This window comes from Asparagus officinalis, chromosome 1 (assembly GCF_001876935.1).
Source record: "Asparagus officinalis chromosome 1, Aspof.V1, whole genome shotgun sequence".
Lineage (NCBI taxonomy): Eukaryota > Viridiplantae > Streptophyta > Magnoliopsida > Asparagales > Asparagaceae > Asparagus > Asparagus officinalis.
Window position 1 is genome coordinate 52,274,510 of NC_033794.1, and position 17,379 is coordinate 52,291,888.

General features: G+C 37.4%; 1 protein-coding gene and 1 long non-coding RNA gene across 2 annotated transcripts; one reads left to right on the top strand and one right to left on the bottom strand.

Moving 5' to 3' along the window:
* On the bottom strand, window positions 1,907–2,731 carry LOC109842387. The gene is made up of 2 exons (XR_002247316.1): window positions 2,693–2,731; window positions 1,907–2,135 (listed from the first exon to the last, which is right to left on the bottom strand). It is a non-coding gene; the product is annotated as an uncharacterized LOC109842387 (long non-coding RNA).
* Window positions 12,829–15,471, top strand: LOC109834239 (putative receptor-like protein kinase At3g47110). The gene has a single exon (XM_020402221.1). It carries the CDS (start codon window positions 12,829–12,831, stop codon window positions 15,469–15,471), a length of 2,643 nt encoding a protein of 880 aa, XP_020257810.1.

Here is a 17,379-nt window from a genome sequence, read left to right on the forward strand (position 1 = left end):
GTATAAACAATTTTCTTAGTTACCCTTAGAAGTTAGAGGGTATGGGGTATATATAGGTACCCCAAGAAACCAAAGAAAAAGACCAAAAACCTAAAAGAAAACAAAGCTGGAAAATAGATGTTATTGTGCAACGGACACTTTATGGGTTGACTCATAAAAGTCATGGGTCGACTCATAACCTAGCCGTTATAGGCTAAAAACAGCTTATGGGTCGACTCATAAAATTCATGTGTTGACTCATCATGCATGGATCAACTCATAAAGTCATGGATCGACTTATCAGAAACAAAACACACTTTCCAGCACAGTTTATGAGTCGACTTATGACAGGCTTGAGTCAACTCAACCTATCTGGGTCGACTTATGATGTTATGAGTCGACTCATCAGAAACAAAATGTAAACTACACAACAGTTTCTGAGTCGCGACTTATGATGTTATGAGTCGACTCATCAGAAACAAAATGTAAACTACACAACAGTTTCTGAGTCGACTTATGATGTTATGAGTCGACTCATCAGAAACAAAATGTAAACTACACAACAGTTTCTGAGTCGACTCAACACTGTTCATGAGTCGACTCAAGACATGCACACAGCCTGTTTTAAGCAGTATATGCCAACTTAAAATAAGGTTTAAAAATATCAAATAAATTTTAAAAATATAAAACTTTGAAAAATGATTGTAGATATGATAATAAATATGTTACAAAAACTGGTTATTAAAAAAGCATCTCCCAAATGTGAAATCTCATCATTTTACAAAATCACATAAGTATGATAAAAACTTGATTTTGCCAAAATGACTTAAACAAAACTTTGAAACACTTTAGGATAGATTCAGAGACTTATACAAGATATGAAAATAGTGTAAATAAGTCTTCAATCTATAAACATAATATTTTGCAAATTCAATAGAATATGAAACACATAAATGTGAAAATAAAGATATATATTGTTTCATACCTATATAGCTAAACTAAAATAACTTATCCACATATAAAACAAATAAGTATTATATATCTATTTGTTTGTAAAAACTTTTGTGGATAAAATAACTTATCCACATATAAAACAAATAAGTATTATATATCTATTTGTTTGTAAAAACTTTTGTGGATAAAACATATAAACCATTAAATTGTGTGTAAAGTATTATATATCTATTTGTTTGTAAAAACTTTTGTGGATAAAACATATAAACCATTAAATTGTGTGTATAATATTGTGCTTAAGATATTAACACACAAGTGTAAACCTATACTACAAATACTATAAACTATATGCCCAAGCTTGAAAGTCTTCAATATAGTTCGACTTGGTAAACTTGCGGATGAAGCTTGAACTTGAATCTTTAGGGGGGGATTATTCATTGGGTTAATTTGGGCCAAATTGGGGTAATTTGTTCCAATGGGGTAATTTTACCCAATGAGATAATTTTACCCAATGGGATAATTTGAGTGGGATAAATTGGGGTAAAATGGGATAATGAGACAATTTGAGTGGGACAATTGGTATGACATTTTTTATAATATTATATTTATAGCTTAATTAAGTTCAAGTTTAACTTAATATAACATCAAAAAATAAATAATAGTTATAATATACAATAATATTATTTTTAAGATTAATTTAATATTAATAATGTTAATATAAATCAATCTTTGAATATTTGATGTTTATTTTAATATTTATGCTATATTAACAAATTTTTTAATTGTAATAATTGTTCAAACACACAACCCCAAAATCTTTAATAACACACAAAATTTTCCAACTGTCATACAAATCACCAGAGCATAGTTTCAACATCAAATTATCACAAGTACATAGTTTCAATATCAAATTATCACAACAATACAAGAAAATTCACAAGTACATAGTTTTAACGTCAAATTATCACAACAATACAAGATAAATGGTTTTAACCTTCATGTTCATAATTATCACAACAAGATAAATGGGTCTTTTTGGAACAATTCAAATAACAGCTCGAATTGTGGCCGTCGTTGTGCCACCCCCAGATCTCCACTATACGACGCGCCCAGCTCCTCCTTGAGCTCCGCCCTCCACATTGTGTTTTCCATTTGTTCTCTCCACTTACATTGTATGTGATCTGTAGTTGTTATACTGGTTCCTACACGAGAATTAGCTTTCTAAACATCATAAGTTTGTAAGGAACTGGGAAAGCATTTATGTTTTTGATTTATGTTAACCAGGAAAATAAGCTGCCTGTAATAGAGATTCATGTTAACCAAGAAGAACAAAGGAATGAGATTTATGTTTCTGATTATCTTGTGTAAATCACAAATATGACAGGTTTCACTTTGGGATGGTATCATACCATCAAAAGAACATGCAAAGTTCCAGATTCACACAACAAACAAGTATCGCTTGATTGATCAGGCAAGCAGCTTACCCATCTATGATTTCTTTCTATTTTTTCCCCTTCTAGCATAGAATAGAAAGGAAATAAATAAAGTAACAAAGAGTGCATCAAATGAAAACTATTTATGATAGAATCTTGGCCGAATTCTTCGTTCAGTTCCCCTCCATCGACCTCGTCATCGTCATCTTCAAGCAACCCCAAACGCTAGGAACCTCCCAAAACAACACTCATTTATCCAACATTCAATTTGTTTTCACTATAAATTTTAGTTTTGATAGCGGAGGAGATGGATCCAGAGATTGTACCTAGGTTGGGAGGCGGTGCTGCGGAGGAGGCGGCGGAGGTGATGGTGGTGGTGACCGAGCCCGAGAACGACGGCGGCGAAGCGGGCGTTCGAGCTCGAGAACGACGTACGAGCTCGAGGCGGCGAACGGCGTTCGGCGGCGAACGACGTACGACCTCGAGGCGGAGAGAGGATGCGAAGGAGGCGGACGTCGACCTAGAGACCGGCGCCGTTCGAAGTCGAGGCGGAGAGACGAGGTTGGAATTTGGGGGCGTCGGTTCTCCAGCTGGGTTTTTTGGTTCCAGCGATAGAATTGGGGCAAATTTTGGGGCTTGGACTTAACTTTGCTTTTATAGGTGGGGTAAATTGGGGGAAAGTGGGGAAGTTGTCCCAGAGTTACCCCATCAAACCAATAACACCATAAAGACGGCAGATGAGCTAGTGATAGTGCCGCACGAGCTCGAGTTGGAGAGAGGAGGCGGAGGAGGCGGCCGACGAGCTAGAGACCGGCACCGTTCAAACTCGAGGCGGAGAGACGAGGTCAGATCTGGGGGCGTCGGGTCTCTAACTGGGTTTTTTGGTTCCAGCGAAAGAATTGGCGCAAAATTTAGGGGCAGGGCTGAACTTTGCTTTTATAGCTAGGATAAATTAGGGAAAAGTGGGGTATTTGTCCCAGAATTACCCCAACAAACCAATAACACCATAAAGATTACCCCAGTTCTAATTACCCCAATGAATAACACCAAACATTGTTGTTCTAAAAATTATCCCATTACCCCAACAATTACCCCAATGAATAACCCCCCTTTAACTTAAATTGCATTGTTTCACTCCACTATTTTCGCCAACCTACATTTGATATGATCGTTATGGCGCAATTCTACCTAACCTCCATTACATTGTTTGTCTAGAATACCTAATAAGAAAATATAAACACTAGACAAACAATATTAGAAATTATTTGTAATCATCAAAACAAGATTAGAAGATGTAGGATCATAACATGAGACCAAACATTGTTTATTATGAATGTTCGTTGTTGGGTCGATTGATGGGATATCAATCGACTGATCGAGTGTCAGTCGACTAATTCCCAAGGGCCAGTCGACTGATTTGATGTTGTTTTTGCGTGTGTTGATCTTCTATGCACGTTTGATAGTAAACATGATATACGAGCTCACACGTCAATACACATGTGTAGCCATGGGAGTGTATGTGTTATGTTAGTTATAACAAGCACCCTGGAATTTACGCTATTGTGGTGCTCTCTGATCATGCTCTGATCCCTTCTTATGGGGACCCTGCTACTATGAACCCTTTTCCTGCTGCCTAGCGGCTCCTCACAGATCCTAAAAAATGGTCTCACTTTCCCTTTCCCTTCTCCGGACTGCCCTGCTTTAGAATTTCCTTCCTTGCCCTTCTAGTACATAGATGTCTCGGTCTCCTGTGATATGGCAGCATCGGTAACCTCCTGCACTGAATGAAATCGTTGAGACACTAAGCAGCGATGTAAGCTTGGGCGAAGTCCCATAAAGAACATCTGAGCCTGATGCTCCCCAGTCTGTCACATGCCCGTGAACCTGAACAAACCCACAAACTTACTCTCATAATCAGCTATAGTTATACCTTCCTGCTCCAACCGGGCTAGCTCCAATTCCTTCTCAGCTTTCACCGCCACTGATACATACTACTCGTCAAAGAAAAAGATGAATTCCTCCCAGGTGAGTATCATATGCTGCTCTGGAGTGAACTGAAGTCAGTACCACCCTCCTGCGTTACCCTTAAGACTGAATGCTACTAGCCTCTGCTTCTGTACTGTGTCCACATTAAGCATATCCATAATATTCCCCACATCTTCCTTCCACTTATATGCTACAAGTGAATCCGATGTGCCATGAAACTCTGGTACCCTCATCTTCTAGTACCTCTCCACTAAAAGGAGTTAAGCCATCGCTCTGCGGCCCTATCAATAGCTAGTGATGGTGTGACTGCTGGGGACTCCTCTACAATAAGTACATAAGCTGCTGGTGACGGCACCACTGGAGGTGGTGTCATTGGTGGAACCTAATTCACCATTTGCTCCTCAATCGTCGCTAACCGGGCTACAAGCGTTGCTATGAGATCAATCAGATATTGTGGAACCTTCTGTGACTCGGGCTGTGGATCAGCTTGCCCAGCTCCATGAGCACGGGTTCCTCTACAAGCACGTCCTCTTCCTGACATCTAAAATTCAGGAGTAGAGTTTATAAGACACAGTAAATGAGACCTCTAGCAATATAATGTAACATATAACAATAGGTAAATCATATCACATATCATTCACGCAAATAGTTTTCAATCAAGTAAGATTTATCATAAAAAATTTCGTAATTTTCGAGGTACACGTATAATGTCCTCACTCAATCTAGGAATTCCTAGTGGACTCTATACATGAATCCTAAGAAACTATATCCTAGATCCATGACTCGACACAGGATGATCTTAAGGATGCTGGAAATAGAGCTCTAATACTAACTGTGACGCTCCTGGTTTCACACAAGGCTATAGTCCAAGGTGAACCCAATGATGTCAAACCTATCATGCACCCACATCGTGCAACAATACGTTTCACCATCATAGTAATATCTTTCTAGTAGAATCAATAATAAACAAGTATATGTGTAGGCTGTCTAAAAATCACTGCAGATAGTTGATTCCCATCAAACACCGATGATGGAAGTTACAATTTGACGGCTTCCAGAAGACTACAATTTGAAGACTTTCATGTAGATCGATGAAGGTTACAATCTGACGATCTTGACGGCTTCCAGAAGACTACAATTTGAAGACTTTCATGTAGATCGATGAAGGTTACAATCTGACGATCTTCACAACAACTGATGAAAGCTCTAATCAATAACCTTCACAATTAACATCGGGAGTTACAATCTGATGAGTCTCACATATCAAACAGCTAAAGCAAAGATTACAAAATAACGATCTTTGTAACGATTTGATAGAAAGAGACTATAAATCGACGGTCTCTTCAAATCAAGATGCGGAAGTCCTCCCCGCGTACCAGCATCAAGACGCATTATTTTTAGCCGTTGACGCAACTCAAGCTCGGCCACTAATGCAGCGCAAACATAGCTCAAACCTGGCCACAAACACAGCTCACATTCAGCTCCAAACGCCACAAATACAGCTCAGATCTAGCTGCCAACACAGCTCATGTTCGGCCACATGTGCAGCCTCCGAAAGCTGCCAATGCAGCTTCCATTTGCTACAAACACAGCTCTTAAATGCTACCAAACTACTGCCAACGCAGCTTCCAGACGTTGCGTTTGAACACAGAATTCACACCAGAACGCGGATTTTACGTTTGACTTATTCAAACATGAGCTGAACGGTTTCAAAACCATTTCCCATGATCTGAGTGGATCACAACTCCACTCAGGAGTGATTTAAGGGGGCAGTTACATCCCATTAGCCCCACAAAGGAGCGAATTAAGGGGACAGTTACACCCCTTAATCCCTTATAAATAACTAAGAAATCAGCTTAGTTCAGATCCTCTTTTTGGCTTGGGTAGATCAAGAGAGATTTTTGGATCCTTGAGCATTTTCAGATCTAGTGATCAACAAAGGGCATTCTTCGGCAACAGGAGCTATCTTCGTGCTTGGCTTGTCTAACCAATTATGGTTAAGATCAATCAACTCTTTTACAAGAGTTTAAACTCGCTCTGAGTTATCAATTCGTTCAGAGTTTCAAACTTGCCACACAAGTCCTCCACAACGTTAAATCGTGAGGAGAAGATCATGTTCCAGTGAAACAAGACGTTTGGATCATCAACGAGAAGCAAACTCGACGCAAGCATTCGAGGAAGGCATCTCATCACTATCGTGAAAAACCCAGAATTAAACAAAGGGGAGAATCCAGATCAATTCTCTTCTCTTTTGTAATCAGAAAATCCAATTGTAATTAAGATCAAAGGAATAAAAATCAATTTTTCTTCATTTTTTTTACTACAAATTTTCTACCAAACAATAGGTACAAAGCAGATAAGATAAAGATGATAGTAATATGAACATAATAAAGGAAATAAGAGAATCCAATAATAATATAATCATGTTCTAATTGAATAAAATGAAGAACAACTGATAATCGGAAATGAATATGAAGTATCTCAATACATAGAGTCAAGTGAACATAATACTAAGGCACTCAGCCTTTACAAAGTAAAATACAACTCTAAATGTTCGAAAGTAAATCATAACAACTGTGGAGCTCTAAACAACCACTAAAAATAAATAATGATGGAAGCTAATCTGAAACTCCATCAATCTGCGAGTCTCCATGCACCTGACTCGCTACGTGAAAAGAGTGAAAACAACGAGCGTCAAAAGCACTAGCGAGAATATCTCCACTGGCCTAGAGGAAGGGGGGCAGGAGTATATGAAAATACAGTTAGTACATACATATATAGAAATCATCTATCCTAAACTAAGTGAAAATTGATATTTAGAAATCCACAATACGAAAATGGGTACGTCGAGCGAAATAATCCAAACAATAAAACCCTCATGTATATACCTCGTATCTCAAATTGTGAATCGCTAAATACCAACTTCAAAACCTATGAAATAAATAATAAACAAAGGAATTACAACTCCAAACCTCAACCAAAATCAAGTCATGTCAAATCCTCACAATACCCTCGGGTAGTTGACGTTGTCACAAGAAATTATTGACCTTCTTGTTTTGATGATGATTTACAAACAATTTACATCTAATATTGTTTGTATAGTATTTGTGTTTTATATTTTTCTAGGCAAACAATATGTTGGAGGTTGGATGGATTGCGCCATAACGATCATATCAAATAGAGGTTGGTGGAATAGTGGTTGAAGCCTTGCTATTCAAGTTAAAGATACAAGTTCAAGCTTTATCCACAAGTGTACCAAGATAGAGCTTCGTTGAAGATCAATATTGCTTGGGTAACATTTAGTTTAGGTGTTATATTATGTGTGTTGGTACTTTAAGCTCAATCATATACACACATACACGCTTTGGTTTTATATATATATATATATATATATATAGTTATATATATACATATATGTTTTGGTTTGATAGTTTTCAAGTTTTAATATGAAACAATTAAATATAATTAGAAAACATATTTTTGTTTCATACTTATATGCATATATATGATTTCATCAATATCAATTTTATTCAGTTCAATGAAATCATGTTTTAGTGCATTATATTTTTATTAGTGAAAATACTATATTCATTGTTTATAGACTTCATAACAATAGTTTACATCTTTCTTCAAGTCTATAAAGAAAATACTATATTCATTGTTTATAGACTTCATAACAATAGTTTACATCTTTCTTCAAGTCTATAAAATAATTTTGTATTATTTTAAAACATGGTTAAGCTAAAATGTCAAAACTCATATGTTCACATTTTTATGTTTTGGACTATTTTGCAAAATAATGACATTTTTCATTTGGGAGGTATTTTTTAAAAACCAAATTTTGTAGCATGTGTATTATCATGTATACAATCATTTTCCAAAGTTTTATATTTTTCTGAATTTGTTTGATATTTTTAAATAAGGTTTTAAATTCAGAAATCTGTATTTTAGCTGTGTGTTAGTTTGCGGTTGACCATCACGGTCAACCGTCTTGAGTTCAGAAACTCAATAAGATCTTTTGTGGCTCACGATCGACCGTGACGGTCGACCGTATGCAATATAGAGACTTTCGCGGTCGACCGCCATGGTCGACCGTCAGTTTTTCCAGAGCCCAGTTCTGCCTTTTTGTTGCTCGTGGTCGACCGTGAGATTTCCACGGTCGACCGCCGCACTGTCTTTTCACTACCAACGGCTATTTTTCTGCAGCTGTTTTTGTGGGCTTTTTGGTCATTTTGATTGGGTTTTTTGGCTGAGTTTTTGGGAGGCTATAAATACCCCCTTGCTCTCATCCTTCATAAAATAATAAGAGAGTGTTTTTAAAATAAGTTTAAAGAGTTTTAAACAAGGGTTTAAGTTTGGTTTAAGTTTGTTTAAGAAGCTTTTAAGCATTTGGAAGTTTGAGTTTATAAAATCAATTTCACTAGAGCTTAAGGAGATCATCTATTGGTGTTTGGGCATCCAACTATTCCCCCTCTACCTCTTAATCTATTGAGAAGTTTTCTAAACTCTATTTCTAGCTTTACATCTATTTATTTGATTATCATTTTATTAAACCTAGTTTTATATTGAGTTTAGTTGATTTGATTTCACTCATTGTTTACACACACCCACTTGAGCTTATTGTATTTGCATACATTGTATATTTGGGTTGGTGAGAGTTGTAACAATTGAGTGTGAGCTTTCATTATGTTCTCATCCATATTAGAGAATAATCATTTATTGTAATTGTGCTTATTGTGAGATTCACTTTGTAATACACTTGTACACCGAGAGAAGTGTGTGGCGAGAGTCGGGGATCGTCCCAAGAGGAGTGGCGTCAGTTGACGAACCTAGGGAGAGGTTGTATCCGAGCACTTGAGGGAGACACGTCTAGTTCAACACTTGAGAGGATGTAGAGTGGGATTACAAGAGTGTGTTAGTTGTAGAGTTTTCGGTAAACTAGAAAACCGTATTGTGCTGTGTAAACGTTGTTCGGGTAAACATAGAAAACACGGTTGTGATAGTGGAGATCTCCTCGAGGTGAGGATCGGAGACGTAGGTCAAGTGGTTATACCGAACTCCGTAATCATATCGTTTTGTTTGTGATTGCATTGGCGTTCTTATTCTTATATTCATATCTTATATTGCCTTTGTGTATTGCACTTCATATTACCCTATCACAATTGTATCTTTAGTTTAAATTATTTATCCTTATGTTAATTTATATATCCTTGCATATATTTCATCATATACCTCTTTGCTAGGATATATCTCTTTGTTCATATTGTATATTCTTGCTCATAACATATTGTATATCTATCTTGTAAGAATAATTTATCAATAAGTTTTAATTGGTAAAAAAATCGGATTAGATTAGCATAAGACCCTAATCACCCCCCTCTAGGGTCTAACAGAAGTAACATCCGATAAAAGGAACTCGCATCGAATATGTCATGTATGATAACCTCAGTATTATACCCTACTCTCGGGTATCTAACATGGGAGCATAAATGAAATCTGCGCAATCCTCTAACTGTAACAATGCGATGCTTTTGTAAGATGCTTACAATATCCTTTGGTATCACCACCATACTCAATCGCTCTACAAAAATAGGCATATCATGCTATTCTAGAAAACAATGATGCAAAACGGAGTGTAGTCTGCTACGGTCTCATTGCAGCATACCAACTAACCACCCTGAGTGTAATCCCCCGCGATCTCATTGCGGAGTGCCAACTAACCCACTCAGGCATCCACAATTATGAAATGCAATATATGTGTCACTATCTATTATGACAACGACCACAAAAATATATGTTACGCACCTCAACAGCTCGTACGAATGCAACCCCAAAATGTGTACTCCAGTGTTCAAGTATGTGTCTCGATGCGCGGACCCGAACTTCGTGTTCACCATCATCTCACATAATAAAAGGATCAAGTTCACTAATTTGCAAGGTAACACAGACCGGTCGACTGATGTATCTTCATCGGTCGACCGACGATATACACAAATAATGTACAAGGCAACTCAACCTTGATCGGTCGACCGATGCTTGTGCTTTGGTCGACCGACCCGAGGTAAGTCCTCTATTTTCCTATAAATTATTTTGGGTGACATGTGGATTTGCTTCTATCTCATAAAAATTTATATTATTCAAATAAAACACATATATAAAATGTTATTTAATATTATTAGGGTTCACTTAACACCATGAAACGCAATTACAAGGTTTTAAGGAAATCTAGTAATCACTTAACACCATGAAACACAATTATAAGGTTTTAAGGAAATCTAGTAATCTTGGTGTGATCAAATTTGTATAAATCATCGTGAAAACAATTATCTTTCAAAAAAACTCAGGTTAAATCAAATTCAGATCTAAAACCCACATTAGAGAATCCAATTTACAACTTTTTAAATCACAAAGATCGAATTTTTAAACCATACACTTTAAAGGTTTGATCTTTTATCATAAAATAGGTTTTTAAAATCTAATGAAACCAAATAAAACCAATTAAACACAAGGGATGAGATTAGAGGAGATGAAACTCGCCTCAAAACTCGCTGGAATCCCCAAAAGTGCAAGAAAACACGATCTCTTTTGACAAACGCCGACGATCTCACACTCTTCTCGGTACTTGCTTCACAAAGCTCTTCAAAATCACCAAAATATGATATAGGTTTTTTAAGGGGAGAGGGTGTCTGCTAGGGTTCAGAAATATGATGTAGAAGAGAGATTTTCGTGAAATATATCCATATATTTATAGGCAAACCCAAAACAAAACAAACAAACCCGAAATCAAAACAGACTGGGAAAACCTCCCATCGGTCGACTGATGGCTTGTAATCAGTCGACTGATAAGCTCCTATCGGTCGACTGATTGGCAAGCATCAGTTGACCGACCCGAGGCATTTTCCAGCCTACAAGTTTTTGCTTGCATGCATGTTTTCACTTGTTTTGTGCATGTTTAACACTTGTATACTCTCATATATATAATTGATCTCAAATCAATTACTAACATACTCATTCATTAATAAATGATATTTATCATAATATAACTCATTTATTACTATTTACCATAGTATTTTCAAAAATTTCTGGGTTTTACAACACGATTTCATGATCTAGTACTAAGGTAGAATATCATGCTATATCTAACACTGCTCTTGAGATTCATTACCTATGCCATCTTCTTCAGGATCTCATTGTCTCTATGTCTTCTCCTGTCCCTTTGTATTGTGACAACAAGACTACTATCCAAATTGCTTGTAATTTGGTATTTCATGGGCACACCAAACACATTGAGGTGGACTTTCGCATTGTCTGATAGGATTATAGTGCTTACAGTATCTCTTTTATTTACATAGCATCAAAACATCAAGTTGGAGACATGTTCACTAATGCACAAACTACTGCTCAGCTCTAATTTTTTGTCCAAAGTTTTGGTGTTTAATACGCCTTAAGTTTGAGAGGGTTGTTAAGATAGTGTATATACATATGTGTATACAGGCCCAATATTGGCCCACTCAGGCGCCCATGCAATGCCTATATATTTGCATTATATTCTAATATCAATACAACATAAATAATATTTTCCCAATTATCAAATTGTATACTTTCTCTTACGCTGTGCAATCTACAAGTTAGGTAATAACTATGTGTAACCTAAAGGTTGCTGGTACAGTGTATGATGATCCCCAGGTAGAAACGATACACATATAGTTGGTAAAATTATGCTTTACACTTGTTGATAAAGTTTGGATACAATTTATTTTTGACAAGCTAGACATGCGTGGTGTTTGAAGTGTTACGTTATGTGATGTACGAAGTACCACGTTGATTAAATACATAGACTACTTATTGTATTCTCATATATGACGGTAGGTCTATCATGGAAATAAGATATTTTCTTTTCCTAGATTCCAAGATGATCAAGATACCTTGACTTAAAAGACAAAATTCCATCTTTTCTCATTTGAAAGAAGAATGAAAAAAGGGTTGGTCAATGAACATGCAACATTATCAAGAGACGTACCATGGACAACTGACAGCGTATTTTATCTTTAATTTACTTAATAAATATAAGTCATAATCAAGAAACCTTGGAAGAACATGGCAAACTTTTATTGAGAAATCGTTATGGAAGATAATTCAAGACAACACCAATTTCAGTCACTTTCATAGAGGATTGGAAAAAGAGAGAGAGAGAGAGAGAGAGAGAGAGAGAGAGAGAGAGAGAGAGAGAAGAAAAGTCATTATGAAGAAACCTTCAACAAAATGCCTCGAAGAGAAAAGGCCAAGCGAATGGTCTTCAACTAGATAATTTTTCTGCCCTGTCCTCGTCCTGGCCAAACGCAGAAGTAGCTTTCTAGGGACCACACACCAGTTCTCAACTCTTTTGGTAAGTCCCATATATAATCCAGTGTTCTTCTAAAATGTATATATGCTAAGAACTTGTATTCCTCTGAAGGTACTCCCCCCCCAGCTTTTAATGGAGTTTTCTCCCTTCCTCTTCTCAACCATTCAGTTAGTCCTCTTCTTCTTTCCCTCAACCTCATCGTTAGAGCATAATAACCTCACTGATCTCTCAGCGTTGCTGGCCTTTAAGTCCCAGGTCGGAGATCCTTACAACATTCTCTCTGGCAACTGGACCACTAACACCCCCTTCTGCAATTGGATGGGCGTCTCATGCAGCCGTCGAAGGCCAAGAGTTGTTTCCCTTCACCTTGCAGACTTACCCCTCCACGGCACGATCTCCCCTCACATCGCAAACCTCTCCTTCCTGTCCTATCTTAACCTTACCAACAACAGCCTCGCTGGCGAAATACCTGAGACTGTTGCACATTTGCCTCGTCTTAAATCACTTACCCTCAATAGGAATCAACTTTCTGGTTCAATACCGCCTCCTATCTTCAACATGTCTTTGCTGACTGAACTTTTCCTCGAGAGAAACAACCTTTCAGGGGCCCTCCCTCCGGATAATGGCTTCTTTCAGATGCTTCCTCGTATTCAAAACCTCAGCTTGCAAATTAACGAGCTCAGTGGAAACATACCGTCTTCACTTTCTAATTGCTCTCACCTTCAAAGGCTCTCTTTATCACACAGCGCTTTTAGTGGAAACATACCAGCGGAGCTTGGAAAATTGAAGAAGCTTACTATTCTGGACATTTGGGATAATGATATCTCAGGTGGTATACCGAGAACTTTGGGAAACCTTACGAGTTTGACTGAGTTAGAGATCGGAGCAAACAACATCGACGGGCGAATTCCTGAGGAGTTGGGTGATCTTGTGAACCTGCAAATTTTATATCTAGGTCCTAGCGATACCCTAACAGGTCCTATACCGGTTTCATTCTCGAACATGTCATCGCTCCAAGTTATAAATTTGTCCGAGTGCAAACTTACTGGATCATTACGTGTGAACTTTGGAAACATGCCTCGACTTCGGAAGTTGTATCTAGGATGGAATGAGTTAAGTGGAGGGTTAAATTTCCTCAAATCGCTTTCGAATTGTGAGTTCTTAGAGTTTGTTGGATTGTGGAAAAATCATCTGGATGGTCCTCTCCCAAATTCCATAGGTAATCTCTCCACAAATCTTCAAACTCTCGCTGCTAGCTCAAACCATATCAAGGGTAAAATTCCAGTTGGAATCGGTAATTTGTCTAGCTTGACAGTTCTTGATTTTGGTGATAACAAGATAACTGGAACAATACCATCAGAGATCACAATTCTAGAAAGCCTTCAATGGCTAAGCTTGGGTGAGAACAAATTATACGGCTCCGTCCCACATGAAATTGGCCGATTAAGAAGTTTAATTAAACTGTTTCTCGGTGGAAATTCTCTCTTTGGATCCATACCTGACTCACTGGGAAATCTAAGTGCACTAGAACACTTGTCGCTGCATACCAATGAACTATCTTCAGAAATTCCTCGAAGTATATGGAATTTAAATCGCCTAATTGAATTGGATCTATCACAAAACTTTGTCAATGGATCCCTGTCTTCAGCAGTGAGGAACATGGTAGCCCTAGCCTCACTAAATATATCAATTAATCAACTATCAGGAAACATTCCAAGTGTTTTCAAAGAGCTCCAAATGCTAAGTATTTTGGATCTTTCAAACAACTCATTTGATGGGCAAATTCCTGAATCATTTGGCGATCTTATTAATGTGGCAGTTTTGAATCTTTCATGCAATAATCTCTCAGGTGTTATACCCGATTCCTTAGCCAATCTCCGGCATGTCAGCAGCATGAATCTATCTTTCAACAAATTGGAAGGACAAGTTCCAAATGGGGGTGCGTTTTTGAATCACACAGTTACAAGTTTGGTAGGCAATGCAGCACTATGTGGAGCAATCAAGCAAGGTTTTCCACCCTGCCCTAAAGAACATGTTTCTAATTCGAGCTTAGGAGTGCAGTTGCTCAAGTATCTCCTACCTGCTATTGCTCTCATTGCAATCCTTGTTGCTTGCGTTTGCCTTTTCTTGAAATTTTATCCAAAGAAAGCCAAGAATCCAGACACTGGAAGCAAACTATCTCGTAATAACTACAGATTGGTTCCATTCCATGAACTTGTTCGCGCTACGGAAAATTTTAATGAGACAAACTTATTGGGAAGGGGAAGCTTTGGGTCTGTCTATAGAGGATGTCTCGATGACGGACTGCTTGTTGCTATAAAGGTTTTTAATTTGGAAGCTGAGGGAGCTTTGAGGAGTTTCGATGCAGAATGCAGTGCTTTGAGGATCCTTCGTCATCGAAATCTAGTTAAAATCATCACCGTTATTTCCAATTCGGACTTTAGGGCACTCGTGCTTCCTTTCATGTCTAATGGAAGCCTTGAAAAGTGGTTGCACTCATCGGACTATTATTTGAACCTACTGCAAAGGATTAATATAGCGATTGATGTGGCATCAGCACTTGAATATCTTCATCATAATAGTGGTCAGGTTGTGGTGCACTGTGATCTGAAGCCCAGCAATGTGTTGCTGAATGAAGACATGACTGCACTTGTGAGTGACTTTGGCATTGCAAAACTTTTGTTCGGTGAAAGCTGGATGGTCACTTCAACAAGCACACCGGGGACAATTGGCTACATGGCTCCCTTTATAAATTATATAAAACCCCTGAACTGATTGTCTCAAATATGCGTTCATGACAGTTACTTTAACCATCATGTGTCAACTTTTTGAATTAACTTTACCTCAGTCTGCGAAATATACCTCTATATTAATTACCTTTTTTGGTAGAGGTAGGTAAAAAGTAAAAAAGATCAGTTTAGACTTTTTGCTGATCTGCCTATCAACACCATCAATGATAATTTCCACTGGTTCAAGGGTTTTAGTATAGTTTTGAAAGTTCAGCAAGTTCTCTGAAATTTATGCTTTAAATTTATAAGCTTAACTTGAACAAACAATAGTATTAGTATTTCTTAAGACATTCTCTTGGTCTTTTTTTAGAATATGCATCAACGGGAAGGGTCTCTGGAAAAGGGGATGTTTATAGCTTTGGAATATTATTGCTAGAAATGTTTACGCGGAAGAAGCCTACTGATCCTATGTTTTTTGAGGAATCAAGCCTACGGCGATGGGTATGTGAGGCACATTCGTCTTCCGTAATGCACATTGTGGACTGCAATCTGTTACAAGATTGGTATGGGAATGAAAATGCAAGGGAAGATCTCATTCCACTTCATGTTTATCTATCTTCTATAATAGAATCAGGGATAATGTGTTCAAATGAATCGCCTAAAGAAAGACCTACAATGAAAGGAGTTGTTCCAAAATTACGGAAGATAAAAATGGAGTACTTGGCCATGTTTCCTAGTATTTGAAGGACCTGCTTTCCTCTTGGATAACTTTATTGAACCAAGTTTCATATTTGTGGTTTTTGTGTTTAAGAGAAATTTGTGATGGAATTTATAGCTTAATATTTTTCTTGTAAATATATCTGTAAGGATCTTAATGATCCTATTCTCATTTTCTTATTTTCTCTTGTGCTATGTAACCTATGCTGTAAACATCTGCCATTGAATGCTATTGAACAAGTGATGTAAAGCATGATCAGCTTTTTTTTGGTCAATGAAGAATTTATTTCATTTCCCAAATTTGAAAGTTTGTGTATACCTCAATCATTCAGCATATACAAAGCTGAAAAGAAAAACACAAGTAAACAAACTACTCACAAAAGAAAGAGAAAATGCTCAGCTATTTTACAAGTATAATAGCTTTTACAGTGTTAAAAGCCATGCTTTGTGCTCCGCTGAAATGGGGCTATTGAATGCGATTGTTAATGTATCAACTTTGATCTCCCTTGCTATCTGATCAGCACTCCTGATCTCATGCTTGAAAATTCTGTTGTTTCTCTCCCTCCATAAGCAATATATTGTGGCCGAAAAAGCTAATCTCTTCATGTTCTGCTTGAAACCTTTCCCTCTTAACCTATAGCTGAACCGGTGCATCACCAAGTACCAGCTACTAGCCCTCCATTTAAAACATAACCAGTCCATGATTTTATTCCAGATAGTATTTGAATAATTGCATTCAAAAAACAAATGATTCCTGGATTCAATAACAGACTCGTTGCATAAACAGCAATGTCCATCTTGAATGATACCTCTCTTCATCAGTCGGTCTCTTGTGAGCAGTCTATCAAGCACAGCTAGCCATAGGATTGTGACGCCCCTGGGTTCACACAAGACTGCAGTCCAAGGTGAAACCAAGAATGTCAAACCTGCCATGCACCACACCGTGCAATAACATGTTTCACCATTACAATTAACATCTATCTAGTAGAATCAATAACAGGTGTAGGTACAAAAGCAAGTAAAAGATGATACACGAAGGGCTGATGAAATGATAGTGATCAAATAAATATCTCATCATCCAACAAATGGAAATACATAGTCAATGTCTGAATAAATAAACTGGAGTAGTCACAAGTCTCAAATACAAATATCTGACAAGAATAAATAAGGCACTCCGCCTTTACAAATTCTAGAATAATACCCTCAAATGTCTAACCACGCTACAGTGGAGCCTAAA